The 23,164-nt window shown below is 41.0% G+C and overlaps 2 protein-coding genes across 2 annotated transcripts in view; one reads left to right on the top strand and one right to left on the bottom strand.

Annotated features, from left to right (window-relative positions):
• Nucleotides 1-4,720: 4,720 nt before the first annotated feature.
• On the top strand, nucleotides 4,721-16,846 carry plk1 (polo-like kinase 1 (Drosophila)). Its single transcript, XM_060840738.1, has 11 exons — nucleotides 4,721-5,278; nucleotides 6,076-6,244; nucleotides 7,384-7,528; nucleotides 7,627-7,720; nucleotides 8,568-8,787; nucleotides 10,292-10,343; nucleotides 11,401-11,501; nucleotides 14,084-14,161; nucleotides 14,608-14,762; nucleotides 15,673-15,855; nucleotides 15,940-16,846. The coding sequence occupies exons 1-11, from the start codon at nucleotides 4,907-4,909 to the stop codon at nucleotides 16,144-16,146; spliced, it is 1,776 nt and encodes a 591-aa protein (XP_060696721.1). The 5' UTR covers nucleotides 4,721-4,906; the 3' UTR covers nucleotides 16,147-16,846.
• Nucleotides 16,847-17,231: 385 nt separating this feature from the next.
• The window catches only part of ern2 (endoplasmic reticulum to nucleus signaling 2), a 124,218-nt gene continuing 118,285 nt past the window's right edge, over nucleotides 17,232-23,164 (bottom strand). The window contains exons 20-22 of the mRNA XM_060840737.1: nucleotides 21,859-21,982; nucleotides 21,708-21,775; nucleotides 17,232-20,063 (exon numbers count right to left, since the gene is read on the bottom strand). Of these exons, the coding sequence (XP_060696720.1) occupies nucleotides 19,833-20,063; nucleotides 21,708-21,775; nucleotides 21,859-21,982 (423 nt within the window). The 3' untranslated portion in view covers nucleotides 17,232-19,832. The remainder of the gene's footprint in view (nucleotides 20,064-21,707; nucleotides 21,776-21,858; nucleotides 21,983-23,164) is intronic.

Genomic DNA, 23,164 nt, shown 5'->3' with positions numbered 1-23,164 from the left:
TTTAGTTTGTGTAAATTGTAAATTTTCTTAATATATAAATGAAACATGACAAATTGCAGGATATGGGGGAAATTTATAGAGCATGAAGGCTAGGTAAGGGAAAGATGTACAATCTACAACAGGGTCTGTAAAGACTCATTCCAGCAAGCTTTAGAATCACAACTTTGCAACACAGTAGGTTATTTAGCACACTGTCAGTAACAGCTTTCTGTGAACCAGTTCAATTTTTCCAATTATCTTGTTACTTCACTATTCTATTTTTCAAATATTTATGTACCTTTTCTATTATTTCAATTCTACATGGAGATAGTTAGTGTACTAGAAGTACAAAGTTTGAATGTTTATTTTCATTCTTATCTCCTCAACAACTGTCCTGTCTAATTTCAGTTACTGCTGCTGGTGATAGTGGAAATGTCTACAATATGGGCTTTTTGATTATGCCAGTCTGGCTGTTTTATGCTGAGGGCCTCCCCAATCTGATATGACTATGTAGTGTGACCCAGGCCACATCAGCAAGTAGTCTTGCATAATAATAATCTATGTATCATCTTTTACTATCGTAAAATCTCAAAACACTTCAATAATTGAGCCTAATTTGACAACAAGCATATAAGGTATTGAATTAGATGGCTTAAAATCTACTTTTACTGACTTTTTGTGGTAAATAACAAAGTTTGGGGAGGGATTTTGGGAGTTTGGGGTGAAGACAATTGGTAGGTAAAAATATTAGGGAATGTGTGGGAAGCCATATTTGGAGGAATGTAGAATCCTGAAGATTGGATAATATGACACACTGCAACTCTGGAACAATGTACAATAAAATATTTTGCTTTTGAGTGCAATCACTTGCTGTTTTGAAAACTATATGTAAAGTGTAAGTGTAGTTGATACTTGGCTGGTGGTGATAGTGACACTTTTGTTTTTCTTCAAGTGTGACACGCAGAGTAACTATTTGCAAAGAATAATTTATTACCTTATCTGGAAATGGCACGTCACTACTCCATTTGCTCATACTTCAGTGACTAGCCGATATTTTATTCTCTGCTTTTTATTTATTTATTTTTTGTTCTTTCATATGATGTGGTATTTGCTGGATAGAATTTTTTGTTTTGCTATCCTACATTACACTTGGGATGGTGGCGGTGTGTTGCCACATCCAAGTGAGGTATGTATGTTGAGTGTTTTCAGGACCTAGGCAGTACTGACTAATTTCTCTGCGAACCTATGTCTCAGACCATGCTGTGTATTTGACTGATCCGAGTAGTGTGTGTGACACCTGATTTTTGCAAAATTGCCTCATCAGGCTGTGTGTCACCCAGATATGTTAGACAAACAACCTAACCAGAATGCTAGGAGATATTAATGAGTAAAGGAAACTGAAGTTGATATTGCATAATCCTAACCTGCTCCACCCTCTGCAGTAATCTATTACCTTAACCTGCAGTACCTTCAGTATGGATCAATCTGTCATTTTAACCAGTCCCATCTTTGGAACAGATCAAACCATCATCATAACCTGTGCCACTCTTTCCATGCATCAAAGTGTAACCATGATTTGCCCTGCTGTCACTATATGCATCAAACTTTAACCAGCCTCACCCTTGGCATGTCACCTGCCTTACCTTCAGGATGTAAGGAATAGGGGGTAGAGTAGGCCCTTAGTCCCCTCATGTTTGCTCTGCCTCTCAGTAAGATTATTAATGGTCTGATATGGACTTACCTTCACTTCCCTCTGCCTCTCCCATAACCTTTGATTCCCTTGTCAACCAACTATCTAATTGAGCCTTGTATATACTTGCTGGAGAGAGAATTCCAAATATTAACAAAATTGAAGAAAGAACTTATTACAGAGATTATTAGGGTCAGCTGAACCAAATACTTGAGGTTTGTCAATAAAGAGACAATTTTTAAATGTATTGCTTTACTTGACTGGAAGATAATTTAGGACAAAGTGATAGCTAACTAGACTTGACACGAGTAGTAAAGACACAAGCAAAAGAGATTTTGGTGAACTGAAGTTTTTGCGAGGGTAGATGTGGGAGGCCAACCAGAAATATGTAGAAATTGTTGAGCCTAGAGGCAATGAAGGCTTGAATAAGGGTTTCAGCAGCAGATGAATAGCTGCGGGGATGTGAAATTGATATAGAAATAGGCAGTCTGAGTATTGGTACATATATGCATGGAGGCTTACTTTGGGGTCAAACATTTAAGGTTAGCAAACAAGTTGATTTATCTCAGACACTAGCAGGGAGAGAAATTGGGGGCAGAGACCAAATAAAACAGAACGAGGAAAGAACATGAAAATATTTGAAAGTCGCACATGGGCAAAACCATATCCAGGTTAGTTTACCACTCAAACAAACACACATCCAGGTAAACTCAGACAACCTTGCATTCTAGTAAGCCCATAGCTCAGACAGATGCATACCTATGTACACCCTCAACACAGATAAACGCACATTCAGGCAAATCCATAGCTCAGTCAATTCCACACTTGGTCAACCCTGAACACTGGTAAATTTGTACAGAACATACTTAGTGTCTGCAAATGAATACAGAAACAGGTTATTTTGCTGCCTAAAGCTGATGTTGCCATTTGTTGAGCTCTTGATTTGGGACTAACTCCATTTTCCCAACTTTGCCTACCTTTAATACCAGCGAATAACAAAAGTCTTTCAATTTCAGTTTTAAAATTAGCAATTAATTTAATATTGATTTCTGGATGAAGAAGAGAGTTTTGTACCACCTTTTGTGTGAGAAGCATTTCCTAACTTTATTTCTATAAGACTGGCTCTATTTCATTTCTATGTAGCTAGTCCTGGAGTCTCAAGCTAGCTAAGTAATTTCTCCCCATCTTTCTTCCTCCCATTATATGTTGAAAATTAATCAGATAACCTTTTACCTTCTGTGTTCGAGTTTCAGTCTCCCTTAATATTGAAAGGAGGAGGAATTTTCTGTCTGTACTGCACCGGATGTCAGTTGTGCAATTTGCCAAATTGGAAACAGTATATGGATCAAGATAAGTGCTTGTGAGGTGGAGGTGGACATTGTCAGCATAGGTATGTAAATTGACTTGGATGTGAACATAGGAGGTATGATTAGTAAGTTTGCAGATGACACCAAAATTGGAGGTGTAGTGGACAGCAAGGAAGATTACCTCAGACTACAACAGGATCTTGATCAGATGGGCCAGTGGGCTGAAGATTGGCAGACAGAATTTAATTTAGATAAATGTGAGTTGCTGCATTTTGGAAAGGAAAATCAGGGCAGGACTTACACACCAAATGGTAAGGTCCTGGAGAGTGTTGCTGAACAAAGAGACCTTGCAGTGGGGCTTCATAGTTCCTTGAAAGTGGAGTTGCAGCTAAATAGGATAGTGAAGAAGGCATTTGGTATGCTTGTCTTTATTGGCCAGTGCATTGAGTATAGCAGTTGCAGCTTTACAGGATATTGGTTCAGCCACTTTTGGAATATTGAATGCAGTTCTGGTCTCCATCCTATAGGAAGGAAATTGTGAAACTTGAAAGGGTTCAGAAAAGATTTAGCAGGTTGTTGCCAGGGTTGGAGGGTTTGAGCCATAGGGAGAGGCTGAATATGCTGGATTTTTTTTTCCCTTGGAGCATCAGAGACTGAGGGATGACCTTAAAGAGTTTTATAAACTCATGAGAAGGGAGAGACTAAATAGGCAAGGTCTTTTCCCAGGGTGGAAGAGTCAAAAACTGGACAACGTAGGTTTAAGGTGAGAGGGGAAAGATTATAAAAGGGTTCTAAGGCGCAACTTTTTCACGCAGGCAGTGATGCGTGTATGGGTAGAGCTGCCAGAGGAAGTGTTGAAGGCTGGTATGATTACATTTTAAAAGGCATCTGGATGGGTGTGTGAATAGGAAGGATTTGGAGGGAGCTGGGCCAAATGTTGGCTAATGGGACTAGATTTATATAGGATATCTGGTTGGTACAGACTAGTTGGACCAAAGGGTCTGTTTCCATGCTGTATATCTCTAAGACTCCATGTTGGCAAAGTACAGCATGTAGGCGAGAGATGGGTGGGGGTGTCATCATCAGAGATAACTGTGGAAGTGGGAGGATGCAAACAACTCGTAATTGCTATTAGGATAGAAACAGGTCAGTCCCAGAAACATTATATTTAACATCTCATCTGAAAGTCAGCATCTCTGTCAATGTCAGTCTGATTTGGAGATGCCAAATGTTGGGCTGGGGTGTACAAAAGTTTAAAAATCACACAACACCAGGTTATAGTCCAACAGGTTTGCTTCCAATTCAACCTGTTGGACTGTAACCTGGTTTTGTGTGATTTTTAACAATGTCAGTCTGGATTACGGCTCCATCTGGAGTGGATGGTGCTCAAACACCTGAATTTCTGGCTGCAATGCAAGGTTATTCCCCATTGCTATTAATGTCCTAAACTCAATCAGAAGCATTTGGGGCGGGGGGGGGAGTTGAAGACACACGCGGGGAGCCTTGAGAGGGGTTCGTGAGCTCGAATCCCCACCCTCTTCCCTCCGTTGCTCAGGAACCAGCCTACAGGTTGAGGTTCTCGGCTGTGATTGGCGGACGTGGCTGTCAATCAGCTCGGTCGCCGGGCAGCGGGCCTGGGGGTGCATTTAAACCGTCCTCCCGGCATTCAGCCGGGTCGAGGGTTCTATTTAAATAAAACCGACCAATCAGGAGCGGCGCACGGCTCGCTAACTGCCGACGCTCCAGATTTGAATCAGAGCCCGCGAGCGTCTGAGCCGGGACGGACACGGTTTGCAGCGGCCTCTCGGTGTGCAGACACCAAGCTCTTTACCGCTCCCGGGCAGGAGTCCATACAACTTCGGTTCACCCACTGTTTCCCCTCCCTCCCTCCACCAGCCCCCCCTTCCCGAAGCTGTGAACCGGCCGAAGCATGACCACGGTGGCCGGTAAACCGTCCGCCAAGCTGGGCTCTGCCGCGCCGCCGCCGGTCGCCGCTCCGGTGGCCAAGGAGATCCCCGACATCCTGGTGAACCCCAAGACCATGAAGAGGTACGTGCGGGGCCGCTTCCTGGGCAAGGGCGGGTTCGCCAAGTGTTACGAGATCTCCGACATGGAGACCAACGAGGTGTTCGCCGGCAAGATCGTGCCCAAGACGCTGCTGCTGAAGCCGCACCAGCGGGAGAAGATGTCCATGGAGATCTCCATCCACAAGAGCCTCAGTCACGCCAACGTGGTCGGCTTCCACGGCTTCTTCGAGGACGATGACTTCGTCTACGTTGTGCTGGAGCTGTGCAGGCGGAGGGTGAGTGTATATATTTAAAAAATATATAATACACACACACACACAGTTGTAAACCGGGGAGGGAGGACGGGCACAGTCCCGGGGAATGGAGCCGAGTGGCAGCGTCCACACTCCCATCTCCCCCCATTGGGACCATCTGTAACAATGTGGGGCGCGGGCTCCCCCACAGCTCTCAGCGATCGGTGAGGGATTGGTAACAGGCTCCGAGAACCCCCCTCCCCAGGGGGCAGCCTTCAGGCTCAGTCTGAGACTCTTTCCCCCCCCCCCCGGGGGGGGAAGGGACAGCAGCTCCGGTTCTGTTCTCCCTCCCACCCTGGGCCGGGGTCTGAGCTCGGGTTAAAGTGACCCCCTGCCTGCCCCCCCCACCCCGGGTGTATCCTTCTCCCTCAGGATCCCAGCTGGAGGCCTGTCCGTTGCTGACTCTGTCCCTTTCCTTTTTTTAAAGGGAGGTTGGGGTTTGTATTTAAAATTCCGGGAGCTCGGAGCCGGTTGGCTGACGGGGTGCCTGGTATTCAAGAAGGCGGAGCCTTGGCTTTGCAAACCAGAAGGAGCAGCCGCCTGTCGGTCTGATCGCAGTTCATCTTCCCTTCCCTGCTCCTCACTCCGTGTTAATCCACCAAATGGCTCGGAAAAGCCGCAGTTAGTCCCCTCCGTCTAACCTGGGGACGCTTGTCCGCAAATTTTGCTTTCCCTGGGACCGCCCCGTGTTGTTGATCGGCTGCGGCCAATAATTCAATAAACTTTTCAATCTTTTTTTTAACAAAAATTTCTTTAATAGCGAAAAATGTCTGGTTTAGTCTTTGCTAGAATTGCACAAGAGGCGAAAGGCTGTCACTGAGCCCGAGGCCCGGTATTACCTGAAGCAAATTATCCTGGGCGGCCAATATTTGCACAACAACAACGTTATTCATCGAGATCTCAAGCTTGGCAACCTTTTCCTCAATGATGACATGGAAGTGAAAATAGGTAAAGCACCGCACCCGGTTGTCGGTACTCTATGGCCTGTTCTTGAAACCAACATCTCACTTAGTCATAAAGTTGCGCACCATGGAAACAGATCCTTCGCTCCAACTCAGCCATGGCGACCAGACATCCTAAATTAATAAGAGCCTCATATCCCAGCCTATTATTCTTTCCCTTTAGCTCAAATCTGGTAACCCTGGCAATATCCTTGTAAACATCTTACTGTAGCAGGGAAACCAGAATTGCAGACACTATCTCAAAAGTGGCCTCACCAATGTCCCACACAGCTGCAACATGACCTCCGAACTCCTGTACTTAACGCAATGACTAATTAAGGTTAGTGTACCTAATGCCACCTTCACTACCCTGTGTACCTAATGCCACCTTCAGTACACTGTGTACCTGCAACTCCAGCTTCAAGGAATTATGAACCTGCACCCCAAGGTCTCTTTGTTGTGGAAAACTCCCCAGGATCCTACCATCAAGTGTATAACTGTCCTGCCCTGATTTACATTAACAAAATGCAACACCTCACAGTTATCTAAATTAAACTTCCTCTGCTCCACTCCTTGGCTCATCTGATCAAGGCATTTGCTTTTCTCTTACAAAGCCTTTAGTATGCACACACTATTTTTAACCAAAAATGATTAGGGAAGTTGATTACTGTAGTCATTTCTTTGACAGTAAAGCTTGAATTGGCCCTAACTTTCCTGGGTTTGGTGGCAGGTTTGCACGTTAGTGGTTCTTGAATGGGCACTGCTAATCCAGCAAGAGGGGATATTCGGATTGTGGAAATTGCCAGTGCCATTTTAAAGGAATGGAGGATTTCAAGGGAATACGTAGACTGGCACGGTAAATTTGAGTGCATGACTGAGAGAGACAGGGAGGTGTTATTCCCCACTGGAGACAAACAAACTAGTAGTAGATGGTTCAGATCTAAAAAGGTACAGCTTGATAGTGTCAATCCAAAAAACAAATTGGATCAATCTCTAAGAGAATGAGGAGTACAGTGAAACTACGGTGAAGGTGGGATGATTTTAAGTTGCTATATTAGGGAATTAGCACTAGTCAAATTGCTCCCTGTGCTGTCACCAATTTGTGATTGAGGATAATCATGGCTTATGATGTGAACTGTTTTGAAGGTGACTTTGGCCTGGCCACGACTGTACAATATGAAGGAGAACGCAAGAAAACCTTATGCGGGACCCCCAATTACATTGCCCCAGAAGTAATCGGCAAGAAAGGGCATAGTTTTGAAGTTGATGTTTGGTCTCTAGGCTGTATTATGTGAGTAAATCATCTCTGCTGTTGGGTTATTTTAATTTTTAAAAAACGTATTACATCTTGTCACTTTTTAACTCTGATTTCTCCACTAATACTTGAAGGTATACACTGCTTGTGGGGAAGCCGCCATTTGAAACTTCCTGTCTGAAAGAGACCTATTTGAGGATAAAGAAAAATGAGTACAATATTCCCAAGGTGGGTGCATTTAACTATTATTCTGGGAAAATTGCTCCAAAAATATCTGTAATGTGAAAGCTAGTGTTAAACAAGGTTTGGTGCACACTAACCACTATGGGGTGGGAATATTGTTGTTTTCTTTGATTGTAACCCCTGCCATTGTCACAGACAAATCAATTTTAAGGCATAAAATGAAAGAAAAATGACTAGCCAGTTTGACTGACTGTTTCAATGATGAGTCTGCACCTTTTCTGAAATTCCATTTGCATTGTGCAGACTTACAGGCACGTGGGATAGGCTCTTGGTTGAATTCTAAAGATCTGTCAAGTACTATTCACAATCGTACTGCCTTCTGCCTAACAAAACCAGTTCAACATATGTTTCTCTTTTTGTGCTCTGACGTTCTTTGTTGAACTGATCAGCATTGGCCTCATTATGATGGTGTCTCTTCACATCGAAGCTGCTAGTATTTGACCATAATGCATTTTAGATGCTGAGGCATTGATGGTAATCTCAGAACGATAACCTGCGATTAACTTTCCAGGCAGTCTTGCCAGTTGTGGGCAATCTTAAAACAATGTGCTAAAGGCAATGGCTGCACAAATATCTCCATCCTCCATGATGAGGAACACTGATTTAGTCAGTCAGACTAATAAAAATATGGCACTTATTATCACATGAACTGGGTGAGTTGAATAATGTACACTTTTGAAGAGAAAGCTAGGTCAGACGGTGGGGGGGAGAGAGAGAATGCAGAAATAGATACTGTGAACAGGTGGGTCTGGATCAGTTTAATTGTCTGTTTTAAATTCTATAAATTCCATCTTCAGTTTGTAACCATTAACTGATCTGATCCCTTTTCTAGCATGTTAATCCTGTGGCTGCCAGCCTCATACAGCGGATGCTTCGGTCTGATCCAAGTGCACGGCCTAACATCCATGAGCTGTTGAATGATGAGTTCTTTAAATCTGGCTACCTACCTGTCCGTTTGCCTACAACCTGCTTGACTATGGCTCCCCGATTTTCTCTTGCGCCTGGTGGGATTGATTCTAATCTGAGACGACCTCTCACTGAACTCAACAAAGGTATCATATGTTGAGCGGTGCTGGTCCTTGACTTGTATTGTGTACATATTGTGTTGCATGAATTAGGACTTCTGTCAATATAACAACACTAGATTGGAATGTAAGCTATAAGAATGATGTGCTGTGAAGACTTTCACACGTGGAATGGACAACAAGGGGAACAGAATATGTGGAATACAACAAAGGCAACATGTAATTCCCTTCATTTGACCACCAGTGACCACTGAATACTTCATCCACTGTTATGCAAGATGTTCAAAGTCCAAAATGAAGGAATCAGTAATGATACCGTTGCTCAGCACTAAACTGAGCCAAGTGGTTCAAACTGATGTCTCACAGTACCAGGGACCCAGGTTCAACTCTAGCCTTGGGCAATTGTTTGCATGTTTTCCCTGTGTCTGCGTGAGATTCCTCTGGATGCTTCAGTTTTCTCTCAGTCCAAAGCTGTGCAGGTGAAGTAGATTGGGAAACATAGTGCCCAGTGATGTGCATGCATGGTAGATTAGCCATGGGAATGCAGGGTTACAGGGATAGGGTTGCAGAGTGGGTCTGGATGGGATACTCTTCGCGTCGAATGGCCTGCTTCCACGCTGTACGGATTGTATGATTACTATCTGGCAACTTTGCTATATTCCCGATGTCACCACTGAGGCTTCCAGTTACTCTATCTGTAGAATGATATTAGGTGACAGCTGACTGAAACCTCTGCAATGAGAGCATTAGCACTCTGGCTGTCTCAAAAAGAAATTGGGAACAATTATGTTAATGCCACACTCTTAAATTACCTTGCGCTGTTTGACTTTTTGGTTCTGTTCTATCATGGCTGTGAGGCTTGGTTGAAAAAGCTTTCTGGGGCAAGTTCCTTCACAGCTAAGTAACTCCGAGTAGTTAATAGGATAGTGTCAAAACCTTGACCCCCATGTTGGGAAAACTTTTTTTTTAATTTCATTGTTTTTTTTTTCTATTTATATTCAACACCCATATTAGAATGCATAAATTTTGTTTTGTTTCAAGTGAGATGTTTTTAAGTGCAGCACTGTTTTGTGTTATTGAATTAGCAATTTTTAATTGCAAGCTGGTCTCACCACTACATTTCACAACTTGCTAAAAAGATTATAATTGGCAACGTATGTTTCTGCCTCTAGTCTAAAAGAATTGGTCTGTGATTTGCCTGCATTATCCAATCTGTTCTGATATAATGTGATTGTTCCTGTGCAATCCCATGTTACAAGAAAATCTCATAATTGCAGGCCAATTTAAACCAATTGGACCAGAATCATGTCATAGCCAATACACTTAAAGCAAGTTTGTGTTGTACAACTAATGGTCTAAATTCTTCAATTGTGTTATACCCAATTTGTGTTGATGAAATGCACATTATAACAGTTGACTGTAATTCCTGACCATATCAGGACAGTCCATTGAAAATCACTTCCTCTAATGACTTGAGATTCTCTAAAAATTATGTCTTAAGTTATTGATCCTTCTAATGTTAACCCAATAGATGTTGCAGCTGGTGACAGACCAGGCAAGTCAGAAGATGATGGAGTAGCAAGGTAAATAATACCCTTTTTTTTTAAACTGGTATTTTGCCTTCTGAATTGACTTGTCTCATGCAAGTCAATGGAAGTTTTTAAATAATATGGGAAGGAGATTCCGGTCTTAATGCTTTGGACCTGTAGTATTTCATTATTGTTGGAAATGTAATTTTTTTGGGGTTTTTTTTTAAATTCACTCATGGAATGTGGGCATTACTGTCTGGGCCAGCACTTGTGGCCTACCCTTAGCTCCCTCAAGGCGTGACCCTGGTTCTCTTATCCAGACACATGGGGACTATGCCATCACATTCACCCTTGCAGATAGGGAACAGGCTATGGGGAGTATGATGAGTTGTTTACTGCAGGATTCCTAGCCAGTTTGTGGTGAATGGTAACCCTCTGTGATAATAGTCAGGAATTCAGTAATGATGATTGGTGATTCAACTATCTCTTATTGGAGGTGCTCACTGCCTGGCATTTGTGTGACACAATTGTTACTTGTTCCCATTTCAGCCAGAGTTTTTAATCTATGGACTTCTATACCACTCATGCTATGCACATCTGTTTAAATACAGGAAGGGAATTTTAAAGGAAGACCTCCAATAGTATTTCCAGATACCATCCAATACTCAGAATTTTCTGAACTGTAGGTCATTGGTACTGTATTGCTCTAATCAAACCACAAATCTGAGCAAAAAAATCCTCCTGTTTATAGGATGACTTGTGTTTTTGACTTGGATTAAACCGCTATGTACTGCGATTGCTTGTCTTCAAGCTTTGTTGGTTGTGCAAGATGTTGCAAACATTTTTTATTCCTTCGTAGGACCTGGATGTCGCCAGCATGTGTTGGCTATCCCTAACTGTCCTTGAACGGATTTTCAAGGTTGTTTAAAAGTTAACCACATTGCTGAGGGTCTAGAGTCCGACTGAGTTGGCCAAACTGAGTGAGAAAGGCAGACTTTCTTCTCTTGAGGATATCGGTGGCAATTGTTAATAATGGTGACTGTTAAACTGAGGATAGCTAAAAATTCCACAACATTACATTTTGACTAAACTTAATTTATATTTTCTACAGGGATGGCGGGGAATGCAATGATTTCTACCTCTCTGATCTATTGCAACAGTTAAGCAGTGTAGTAGCAGCAAGGCCAGCTGACAAACCAGTCATCAGACAAGGTACAGAAACTGCCTTCTCCTGAAAATGTTTGTTTTTTTAAATGCATTTTAGGCTACCTTGATCTGGAATAATAAGACAGTCTAGTGTGAACAATTAATCTCCCATTTAATGGCAATGGGATGCAGCAGGTTGATCATGTTGTCAATTGTTTTGTATGTTGTGAAAATATTGTGTATTGAGTTTAACAAATTATTTAAATTTCTTGATCAATTCAAGTAATCACTATATTTTTCTTTTGTGGATGAATAAGCATGCTGTAAGCAGGAGATCCTGTGTCACAGTATGATAGGGTCCCTGTCTGTGAGCCACAAGCTCCAATTCCAGGACTTGATGACCCTGCAAGTGCATGGCTGAGGAGCTGGTGTATGGGAGAAGGATTCACAATTTTGGATCATTGGAATCTCTTCTGGGGTAGAAGTGACCTGTACAAGAAGGACTATTGGAAGGGGACTAACATACTGGCAGGGAAATTTGCTAAAACTGTTTGGGAGGATTTAAACTAGTAAGGTGGGGGGTGGGACCCAGGGAGATAGTGAGGAAAGCAATCGATCTGAGACAGGTACAGCTGAGAACAGAAATGAGTCGAGCAGTCCGGGTAGGCAGGGACAAGGTAGGACTAATAAATTTAAACTGCATTTATTTCAATGCAAGGGGCCTAACGGGGAAAGCAGATGATCTCAGGGCATGGTTAGGAACATGGGACTGGGATATCATAGCAATTATGGAAACATGGCTCAGGGATGGGCAGGACTGGCAGCTGAATGTTCCAGGATACAAATGCTACAGGAAGGATAGAAAGGGAGGCAAAAGAGGAGGGGGAGTGGCATTTTTGATAAGGGATAGCATTACAGCTATGCTAAGGGAGGACATTCCCGGAAATACATCCAGGGAAGGCATTTGGGTGGAACTGAGAAATAAGAAAGGGATGATCAGCTTATTGGGATTGTATTATAGACCCACCAATAGTCAGAGGGAAATTGAGAAACACACTTGTAAGGAGATCTCAGCTGTCTGTAAGAATAATAGGGTGATTATGGTCAGGGATTTTAACTTTCTAAACATCGACTGGGACTGCCATAGTGTTAAAGGTTTAGATGGAGAGGAATTTGTGTGTACAAGACAATTTTCTGATTCAGTATGTGGATGTACCTACTAGAGAAGATGCAAACCTTGACCTACTCTTGGGAAATAAGGCAGGGCAAGTGACTGAGGTGTCAGTGGGGGTGCACTTTGGGGCCAGCGACCATAATTCTATTAGATTTAAAATAGTGATGGAAAAGGATAGACCAGATCTAAAAGTTGAAGTTCTAAATTGGAGAAAGGCCAATTTTGATGGTATTAGGCAAGAACTTTCAAAAGCTGATTGTGGGCAGACGTTCGCAGGTAAAGGGATGGCTGGAAAATGGGAAGCCTTCAGAAATGAGATAACAAGAATCCAGAGAAAGTATCTTCCTGTCAGGGTGAAAGGGAATGCTGGATGACTAAAGAAATTGAGGGTTTGGTTAGGAAAAAGAAGGAAGCATATGTCAGGTACAGACAGGATAGATTGAGTGAATCCTTGGAAGAGTATAAAGGCAGTAGGAGTATACTTTAAGAGGGAAATCAGGAGGGCAAAACGGGGACATGAGATAGCTTTGGCAAATAGAATTAAGGAGAATCCAAAGGGTTTTTACAAATATATTAAAGAGAAAAGGGTAACTAGGCAGAGAATAGGGCCCCTCCAAGATCAGCAAGGTGGCCTTTGCGTGGAGCCACAGAAAATGGGGGAGATACTAAATGAATATTTTGCATCAGTATTTGCTGTGGAAAAGGATATGGAAGATATAGATTGTAGGGAAATAGATGGTGATATCTTGCAAAATGTCCAGATTATAGAGGAGGAAGTGCTGGATGTCTTGAAACGGTTTAGGGTGAGGGGAAAGATATAAAAGAAACCTAAGGGGCAACGTTTTTACGCAGTGGGTGGTACGTGTATGGAATGAGCTGCCAGAGGATGTGGTGGAGGCTGGTACAATTGCAACATTTAAAAGGCATTTGGATGGGTATATGAATAGAAAGGGTTTGGTGGGATATGGGCTGGATGTTGGCAGGTGGGACTAGATTGGGATGGGATAGCTGGTCAGCATGGACAGGTTGGACCGAAGGGTCTGTTTCCATGCTGTACATCTGACTGTATCCCCACATTATCAAATTGTAAATCTTACCAATATGCCTCAGACAAGCAGTACAAGCAAGAAACTCCCAAGTCAGCAATATTTCACATGGTGTGGCACCCCTCAAACTGACTTCTAGTGACCTGTTTTGGGAGGTGGGTGGGGGTGGCAGAGTAACTAAGGAAATGTGCATAGGCAAGCGCTTTGGCTGCCTCCACTGCTAATGAGGAAACAAAATATTGTACTGTGAAGCATCCCATAAATCAATGTTCCTGATAGAGGTTTTTTTTTAAAAAAAACTACTTTTAAATAGTTGGTAAGTTCAATGTGTTGACTCTACCCCAGGATAACTGTTTACCTCCCTCCCTGTTTTTGTTTGAGTTCTCTCGATTAAATGCAGTATTTACCATGTTGTTTCCCCTTTGTAGAGGAGGCTGAAGACCCAGCCTGTATACCAATCTTCTGGGTCAGCAAATGGGTGGATTATTCAGATAAATATGGTTTAGGTAAGTAATGTTCTAAACAATACTATTTCATAAAACTTGTGTAATGCACTAGGATTGTAATAATTTATCTGCTTATGTCTGATCTGTAGTCAATTTACTGGATATCATCAGAAGAAAGCTCCTGCAATGAGTGAAATGTTGGATTTTGCCTCAAGTAAGCTATAACTGTCCTGTAGTCCAGTCTGATCTAGAAGGATAAGTGGAGATACAGATATTGCGACACTGGTTCAGGACCTTTTTTGCATTCTCCATATTTCAGTTTATAACCCTGTCGCTTGAGACTTTTGTGGATTTTTTTTTTAATTGGTGTCTTGAGACACCTAATATACAAGGGAGCTATTTTTCTCCTGGTCAGAAGCTGTATCTTAAGTAGGTAGCCTCCTACATAATGTCTTGTTAATTTACCTTGTAGCAGTACACTGACTGGAAATCAAATCATTCTCTAGGTTATCAGTTATGCGACAACAGTGTTGGTGTACTCTTCAATGATTCCACTCGTTTAATTATGTACAATGATGGGGAGAGTCTTCAATACATTGAGCGTGACATGACTGAGACTTACCTGAACTTTCGATCTTACCCTCCCAGCCTAAGTAAAAAGGTGAGTGTCACTGAAGCATTGGCAGAATTTATTAGCCGCCATCATAATTGTACTCGAGGCCCTGATCTGCCTTATTAATTATAAGCATTCGAGAAATTCAAGCAATTCCATCCAATTTGTTGTACGCATATGGTCTGTCTCCTGTTAAATGTAATGTAACAGGGAGGAAACTTTTTTTTTAAATCTTGGTGAAATCACTCTTGACTCTGACAGGAGGAGTGGTTTTGAACTCCAACCTAGACATTTCTTGGCATGGATATGTTTTAGCTCTGAATTGCCACTTGATGTTCTGCAATATACGTAATGTGTGCACATGACACCCCATTCTAACACTTGTCAGAACCTGTTCTTAAAATGTCATCCTACAGTAAACAGCTCACTCGCCAAGACCCCATTTGATTTCAGCATGAGAAGTATAATTGTTGGGTCTGTGAGGCTATTAGTCCATCTGAGTAATCCTCCTCTGAGTCGGAAGGTTTGTTTTCAACTTGGTGTTGGTGACCTTATAAATAGTGCTTCACCGGAGGCTCACTGTTTACCTAGTATGGTGACAATGTCTGAAAATGAACCTTCTGGCTCAGTGAGCAAATTTACATCCAGAACTGTTTGATAACACAGTTTAGGGACAATCAAAATCAGAGCCACTGGTTCCTGTAGAACTGTGGAAAGGATTGAGCCTGGCTCATTCCTTTTTGACAATTGAATTGTTGTCATCTTGACTCTGACTTATCTAAAGTAGGAGGATGGTGAGTACCTGTCAAACTGTTGCTTTCTCCCCGAATGGTGATATTCGAAATGACCTGAATTAGGTGACAACTTTTTTCACCTACCCCAAAACGAAAGCATGGAAACGAACATATTGAATTTATAGCCAGTAGGTGTGTTGCTCATAAGAGTGCTCTTCTTGCAGGCAACTCTACTCAAATACTTCCGTAATTACATGAGTGAGCACTTGTTGAAGGCAGGGGCCAACATCACTCCCCGGGAAGGTGACGAGTTGGCACGGCTTCCATTCTTGCGGATCTGGTTCAGGACTCGTAGTGCAATTGTGTTGCACCTCAGCAATGGCACTGTTCAAATCAACTTCTTCCAGGTGAGTACCTCTTTAAATTGCCACTTAAAGTTACTGTTGGTGAACAAATGCAACATGAAGAATCTTTAAAACTCACTCTTCCAGGACCACACTAAAATCATCCTGTGCCCACTAATGAATGCTGTAACCTATATTGACGAGAAACGAGAATTCCACACATTCAAGCTGAGCATGATTGAGGAACATGGCTGCTGTAAGGAGCTGGCGAGCCGACTGCGTTATGCACGCACCATGGTGGAGAAGCTGCTCACCACAAAAACTATGGGAACACGGGTCAAACACTCAGCATGAAGACTGGAGCTTCTGGCTGGCTGACTTGAGTGCCCCCATTGGACCGATTCTTTCCTACTTTAGGGGGCAAAAAACTTGTGTAAATAAATCCCTCTTTTTGTACGGCTCGGTTTTTTTTTGTATTAAAACACTTTTTTGAAGTAAACAAGTGAACAATGTGTTTGAATCGAGTAGGGGGGAGGGAAGAAACATGGTGACTCTCCATTATGTGTAGTGACTCAGCAGATGAGATCATGTAAATTTAAGCTGTACATTGTGTGTACCACCAAACTTGCTTTACACTCCTCTTTGCAGGTGTCTAGTTGTTCTACCTTTTTATACTCTGGCAACAGCACTTTACAACCTTGATCAACTGCTTCTCAGGCAACAGTTGTGTCTTGCACTTTGTATTTTCTTGCTCCAACCCCTCCTGTTCTGATGAGGAACTCTAGTGGTTGAAGAACAACACCTGTGTTGGTGTTCTAACAACAATAGGAAATGCAGTGACTGATTTCAATGGGCGTGTAAAAGTGCTTAGTTGAAAAACAAATTAGAACTTGATATGAATATATTTTGCTAAACTTTTTTGACCCTATTTCCATCCAATAAAACCCACCCTGAATACAGTTGATGAACCTTTTAGGAACAACTATTTGTACAGCTATTAACACTGGTCTCTGTTTAATGGGAGAAAGTTTTGTACTTAATACATTTTAAAAATTGTAACATATTAAAGTAATAAATCTGTTCTTGAATAATTATTGTAGTGTTTAATTTAGAGATGGAGTGGAAGAAAAAAGACAATATTTAAATATGTTGGGGCCTCCTTTTTTTTTGTTAGCTTGATGGCTAGTACCTCCTGAAGGACCTCTAAAACTTACTCCTGGTAAGTAGGCATACACATCGATCAACAGAAACAGCAGGTCTGTCTCTGCCTTACAGAAAGTGAGAAAACAATACAAAAAGCTGACTGCTACCATTGTCAAATTAACCTTTTCTTTTTCTCCCCCCTATGTGAACACTTCTGCTCCTTGTAGGAAGAAAGCATAGCACTGTTGGTGTTTAGGAATTTTATTTTATTGTTTTACTTTCCAATACAAAAGATTTTTGCTCCTATTTACAGTGTAAACTCTATGTACAATCAAAGTTGAGATACAGGAAGGTGAACTTTATTTAACACAATCATGTGCCATAATTCTGTTTCCTACATATTAAAGATAGGTTCTATACAGTCAGTGTTGCTTAAAAACTCACCACAATTGTTTAGCTTGATTTGCTCTCTTTTATAAAACATTTATCTGAATGGAAAAGGAATATAAATGGAGTAGGATACACAGCACTAATAAATTATGCCCTTTAGTGGCCGTAGTAAGCAACTTATTGGAAACCAGAAAGGGTTTCAGCCACCAAAGCAGTCAGAGACCAATGAACTCCTGCAACCTGTTGAGAGGGATGTGTAACACAAGACTGAAAGCACAACTGTTTTTAGGATGGGCTCACAGCAATGCTTGTGCAGCAAGTTTCCAAACTCTCAAACCACCCAGCCAGTGAGACTGGGCAAGAAAATAATGTGCGCAAGCTTTGCACACACAGAGCATAGCAGGAAAATAACAGTGTAAACATATCAGGTACTGCAGGTGTTGACATGTCAACTATGAAAGAAATCCAAAGAGCAGATGTCAAACACTTATAATATCAATATAGATAATTTTTCAGCAAAGCAGCTAGCAATTTAAAATGATGAGTAGAAATAAACCAGTTATCTTAATATTTGTATCTAAAACTAAATATATTGCACTTCAAATTCCCAGTGTTTTCCCAAAGTTCTAAATGCATCTATTCCTACAATTTATCTGCAACAAACCATTTTTAATCCACCCCACATCTTTGGCAGTTTGATTTTTCAATTGCATTTAAGAATACACTAAAACTACTGTCACTTATTTCCATTAGCAGAGAGATCAAGAACCACAAGGCACAGCAGAGTTTTTTAAAAACAATTGGCTGAAGGAATTGATAATCTTTTTCACCCAGAGGACTGTAAAGACTTAGAACTCATTGCTGTATTTAACTACTTAAAAATACTTGACTATGCACGTGAAGTGCTATAACCTACATGGCTCAGTCCAAGAGCTGGAAGATGGAGTTTGAATGGACCTTTCTGTGCCATATACTTTTCTGTAGATTTAAAAAAAACGAACACAAGAATATGTTTGACACTATATCAGCTCTCACATACCAGCAGCAGTACAGGTTACCATGTACCTGGTTTCTCCTCTCCCTTCCAAAAATAAACTTCACATGGTCAAATGTCCAAATAATAGATACAAGTACATTCACTCCCAATTGTGCAGAGCTCATTTTAAATTATGTCCTACTTCACTATGTAGGCAATGTATACAGCCCACAGAAACTTCCACTGAATTTGTACAATTATGAACCCAAATAATGATTGGCCCTCCCCTGATGTGCTGACAAAAAGAGTGAGTAGCTGAGTTACAGAACTGGCAGTAATGGGATTTGTGCAGAATTAGCTGGGAGATAGCAGTGGTCCAGCAAAGTCCTGAGTTTTGTGGTTTCCATTCTTGATCACTATCGACTACCCACTATACTCCCACCTCTTCTTACAGTATATTAGTTTAACTCAGCAAAACAGCACTGGCTTCAGTACAGCAGGGTTAATGATGGTAGTTATTCCTACTGACATCAAGGGATGATCATCTATTCCTGATATGAAAAGTCACTTTGGTTGTTCAAACAGAATTAAAATCTTTTTTAAAAATTAGGTTGCATTAATTACTCTATGAAAATAATCTCTGCAGAAAAAGACCTGTCGAATCATTGGTAATAAGATCATGCTGCAGCAATGTTACCCTATAAACCTTCATACCAGTATCACAAATAGCAGATTCTTCACAAGTCACAAGAGCACTGATGACATTTCCAGTATCAATTGTTACAGTGTGGTACAAATTGTTGTTGGGATTCTACCGTGTCTCCTCTTTCTGGAGTTAATGACAAAGCAGGAGTCTTATCAAGTAACTTGTCATTATTTTTAGTTACTATAGAAATCATTCTTGTAGAGCAAAATTATAGATACATGCAATGAAACAACTTGTTCAGGCATCTTTAGCTGCTGCCTTCCAGTCTTCTGCAATGGTCAGTGATTATGTGTATGGCACAAGTATGTTGATGAGTCAATTCAGTTCATTTATGAATATTAGTCCTGACGATGCTTCCAGGAAAGAGGCCTCCTTGACAGAAACAGTTTTGCTTCCCCAGAGGTGACATCATTGTTAAGTGGTACATCATTATCAATAGGTCACTTCTCTCCACCTTCTGTCTTAGTTCCCCATCGCTGTGCAGGACAGTCCATTTGATGATTGTATACCACAATGAGTGGAAGTATTAGCAGGGATCTCACCTAATCTGTCATCAATTTTACAATATTTATTGTCTTCCTGTCCAATCTTAAGAATGAAGTGCAGCAAAGCAGTTTGTTGTGGGATGCTAAGTTCCAAACATAAATCTGTGTCAGTGCAGGGATTAAGCAAGCCAACTTTCTCCTGTTTTCTGAGGATGGAGTCCTGTTCTCTACATGAAGAATCCAAAAGTGAAGAGCAGTTCTCTCAGTTTCACAGGATACCACAAGCATAACCGTGGGATGCTTGGAGCATTTCTTCCTACTTCTCTGGCTTTGGAAAGTTTTATGTTGGCACAGTTGAAATGCAGGGAAGTATAGTGGTTAATTTTTCCCTGCCTCCAGCTCCCTGATGGTAGTAAGGATGAAAAAGTCTCTCATGGCTGCATATCTGCATTGCATTGTAAGTGTGCAACAGCAAGTTTGGGAATCGAAATGTGAAGTACTGCACAAACTGGTCAGGTACCTCTCCCAGTGTCTCCTGTACCTCCAGGGGTAATTCATGGTAGTGATGTTTCTGTGAAGAGTTATTTTACATGAAATATGTGAAAACAACTTTTAAAATGTTAGTCTTTAAAACAAAAATATGTTCTTTTGCTCATTGCTTATGACTGCACTGGCAAAATGGAACACTTCTATTTCAAGCAGCCCCCGGCTGCATCAAGTCTATGCTGGGAAGTAAAACACAGCTGCATGCAAAGTATAGCTCCCTCCACTTGCATCAATCATCTTAAATTTTGAAAATCTTCTCCTGACTGCAACATTATGATATTCTCTATTTTCCACACCAGCCAGTCTTAAGGCTGTCTGAACAACATTAACAACTGGTAGTTTATTAGGAATACTGGTGTGGTATTTTCTCATGCCCACAAGGTACTGACTCAAGATCACTCAGACGAGTTTCACACAAAATCCCTTACAAGTATGAGGTAAACAACATCACATGAAAATGAATGGGATTTTATTGGCAGCAGACCTTGTTTTAAAATGTATACTTTTGTTAATTTTTATTTGTTTTATTGAAGATATATAGCTCAACAAACCTTTTAACCCAACATAGTAGCACACATCACTATTTCTGAGATATTACTCTGCTGTGTATGCATCTTTATTAACTAAAAACCTTCAACCATTGAAGTCCCACTTTTTGGGATTCCATTTCCTCTTCATCACATCTCTTCATCTCCAAAATCCTCCTTATACACTCCCTTTTAAAAGTGGCTTTAGTCCTCATCCCTAGTTCTTCTTTGATACAAAAGCTGGCACATTGGTGTAATTGAAAAGCTTAACATTGTCATATTGTACTGTATATAAGCTTGTGATGACAAGTCTTAAATTGCATATCTCTTAAATGCCTGCTATTGTAAAGTGGCTTTAAGACCAAAACAAAAATTGAAAGTTATAGCCAAAAAGGGTTCAGACCACCACATGTTCTGGGGCATCCTGTTGAAATACAGATATAGCCAACAGTTAGAAGGCTCACAACATTGACTGACTGAAATAATTGGCCTGAGCATTATAACTGTGAGGGGTTACAATACCTTCTAGTTGATCAAAAGTCAGAAATATGGATTTGGAGTCATTAATTATGAGGTTTATAAAATAGAGTTACGTTAATAAGATCTTTGCATTTGCTAAGCAATAGCATTTTGGCAAAGGACACTTGCTAGCAGGCACTTATGAGGAGAGATAAAGTTAGCAAGGGTAAAATACTTACTTGTGTGGGAAGGACGCCAGTATAAATTTGTATAAAGTGCAGCTTAGCTTTAATAGTTAAGATAGACCGAGAAGTCTCAAGGGGCAAAGGAATGTGTATACATGTTAAATTTAACTTAACTAAGTTAAAATAACAAAAGAAATTGTGAATCAAGAGAATCAGGTTCAAGGAATCAAACAGAAGACCTCAGAAGTCCAGAAATTCACAAGAAAGACAGATCAACACTCATTAAACCTATGTATTGTGCCATATCTCAACTAGTGGAATGTTAAGTATTAGTTTTTGTTCTCCAAAAAAACTTGTTAGAATTGCTTTCTAAGTTATTAACCGTCCTCGTTGTCAGTATGATTAAGTTCTGATCATTGGTTTAGAATTAAGTCCAAATCCCAACAGCTATATTCTTAGGTCTTTGATTTGGCGAAGAAACCCGAGGACGTTCCTCACCTTATTTCTCATGGCTCGGAGAAGGTCACGCACAGAATTTCCTTTGTATGTCCGAAACTTTCTCAAATCTGAGGAAGAAAGAAAACATACTGTAAACTGAATCTTAGTTGTATTTATAGCTATTAAGCAGGATCATTCAGGGATAGCTCACCTGTTTGTAGAGGGACAGAGATGTGCATCCTCCAGTTTGTCCTCACCACCATTCTGCCGTTGCACTCCAATCTACCAACTATCTGCCCTTCTAATGGTTCCTTTTCTATCCGGTCACTGACATCCTAAACACAAAATGAACTTTGAATATAATATTTCAGTGCAGTAACTTTCCAGTGTTATATTTCCATACTTGTTGATATTTGCAAGTTGTGTCAAGTAATTCAAAGTATGAAAACAAAATATCAGTCCAGCAGAACAATGTGTAGCAGACTATAACATTCAACTCTACTGAGCTTCAAACAATTGTAGCTGAGTCATATAGACCTAAAGAAACCCAGCTTCAAATCCTTGTTAGTGCTGAGTTACACTATACTAACAGATTACTTGTCCATAACATAACATAACCACTAACTACCCCACCCACAATGTGGATATGGTAACATAGTGGTTACGTTACTTGACTAGAATTCCAGACAATTGATCTGGAGACATGAATTAAAATCACCCTACACTTACTGGGGAATTTTAATTAACTAATTCTGGCATAAATTCCTATCAAAACACAGCTGGTTCTGAAAGATCTTTACTCACTCTGATCTGTAAGTAATTCCAGACCTCATTAAATGTGGTTGATCTTTAAATGCCCTGCTAAGTATCTTAGTTGTCCTAAGAAGATGGTTCACCAGCACTTTCTCAAGGACAGTATGGGTGGGTGATAAATGCTAATAATGACTGTGGATTTTTCTTTGAATTTGTTGAGGTTAAACTCATACAGTATAAATAGAAAGTCTATTGAAGTTCACTTTACTTACGAGAATAAAGATTTGTACTTGTTGCAGACTTGTAATTTAGGGCATTACATGTTACAAAATTAAACCAATCCTACACAATGAGCAAAATCATCACTAGATTATAATTAATATTTCTTAGTCTACACACTTCAGATTTTTAAAATTAATTCACAGGATGTAGCCATCACTGGCTAGATCAGCATCTATTGAGTCAACCACATGCTGTGGGCCAGACCAGGTAAGGATGGGCAGTTTCCTTCCCTGAAGGACATTAGTGAACCAGATGGGTTTTTCTGACAATCAGCAATGGATTCATGGTCATCATTAGACTCTTAATTCAAATTGAATTCAAGTTCCATTATCTGTCTTGGCAGGATTCAAACCCAGGTCCCTAGAACATTGGGCGGCACGGTGGCACAGTGGTTAGCACTGCTGCCTCACAGCACCAGAGACCTGGGTTCAATTCCCGACTCAGGCGACTGACTGTGTGGAGTTTGCACGTTCTCCCCGTGT

The sequence above is a fragment of the Hemiscyllium ocellatum genome, chromosome 20, assembly GCF_020745735.1.
Source record: "Hemiscyllium ocellatum isolate sHemOce1 chromosome 20, sHemOce1.pat.X.cur, whole genome shotgun sequence".
Classification (NCBI taxonomy): Eukaryota; Metazoa; Chordata; class Chondrichthyes; order Orectolobiformes; family Hemiscylliidae; genus Hemiscyllium; species Hemiscyllium ocellatum.
The sequence above is the reverse complement of the archived record's forward strand: the minus strand, read 5'-3'. Positions and strand labels throughout refer to the sequence as shown.

Bases quoted from the DNA above. Each gene is read 5' to 3' on its own strand.
- plk1 (XM_060840738.1), top strand. From the start codon at position 4,907: ATGACCACGGTGGCCGGTAAACCGTCCGCCAAGCTGGGCTCTGCCGCG. The intron at 7,721-8,567 runs GTGGGTGCATTT...TCCCTTTTCTAG, and splicing joins ATGAGTACAATATTCCCAAG to CATGTTAATCCTGTGGCTGC. The intron at 14,162-14,607 runs GTAAGTAATGTT...ATCATTCTCTAG, and splicing joins TTCAGATAAATATGGTTTAG to GTTATCAGTTATGCGACAAC.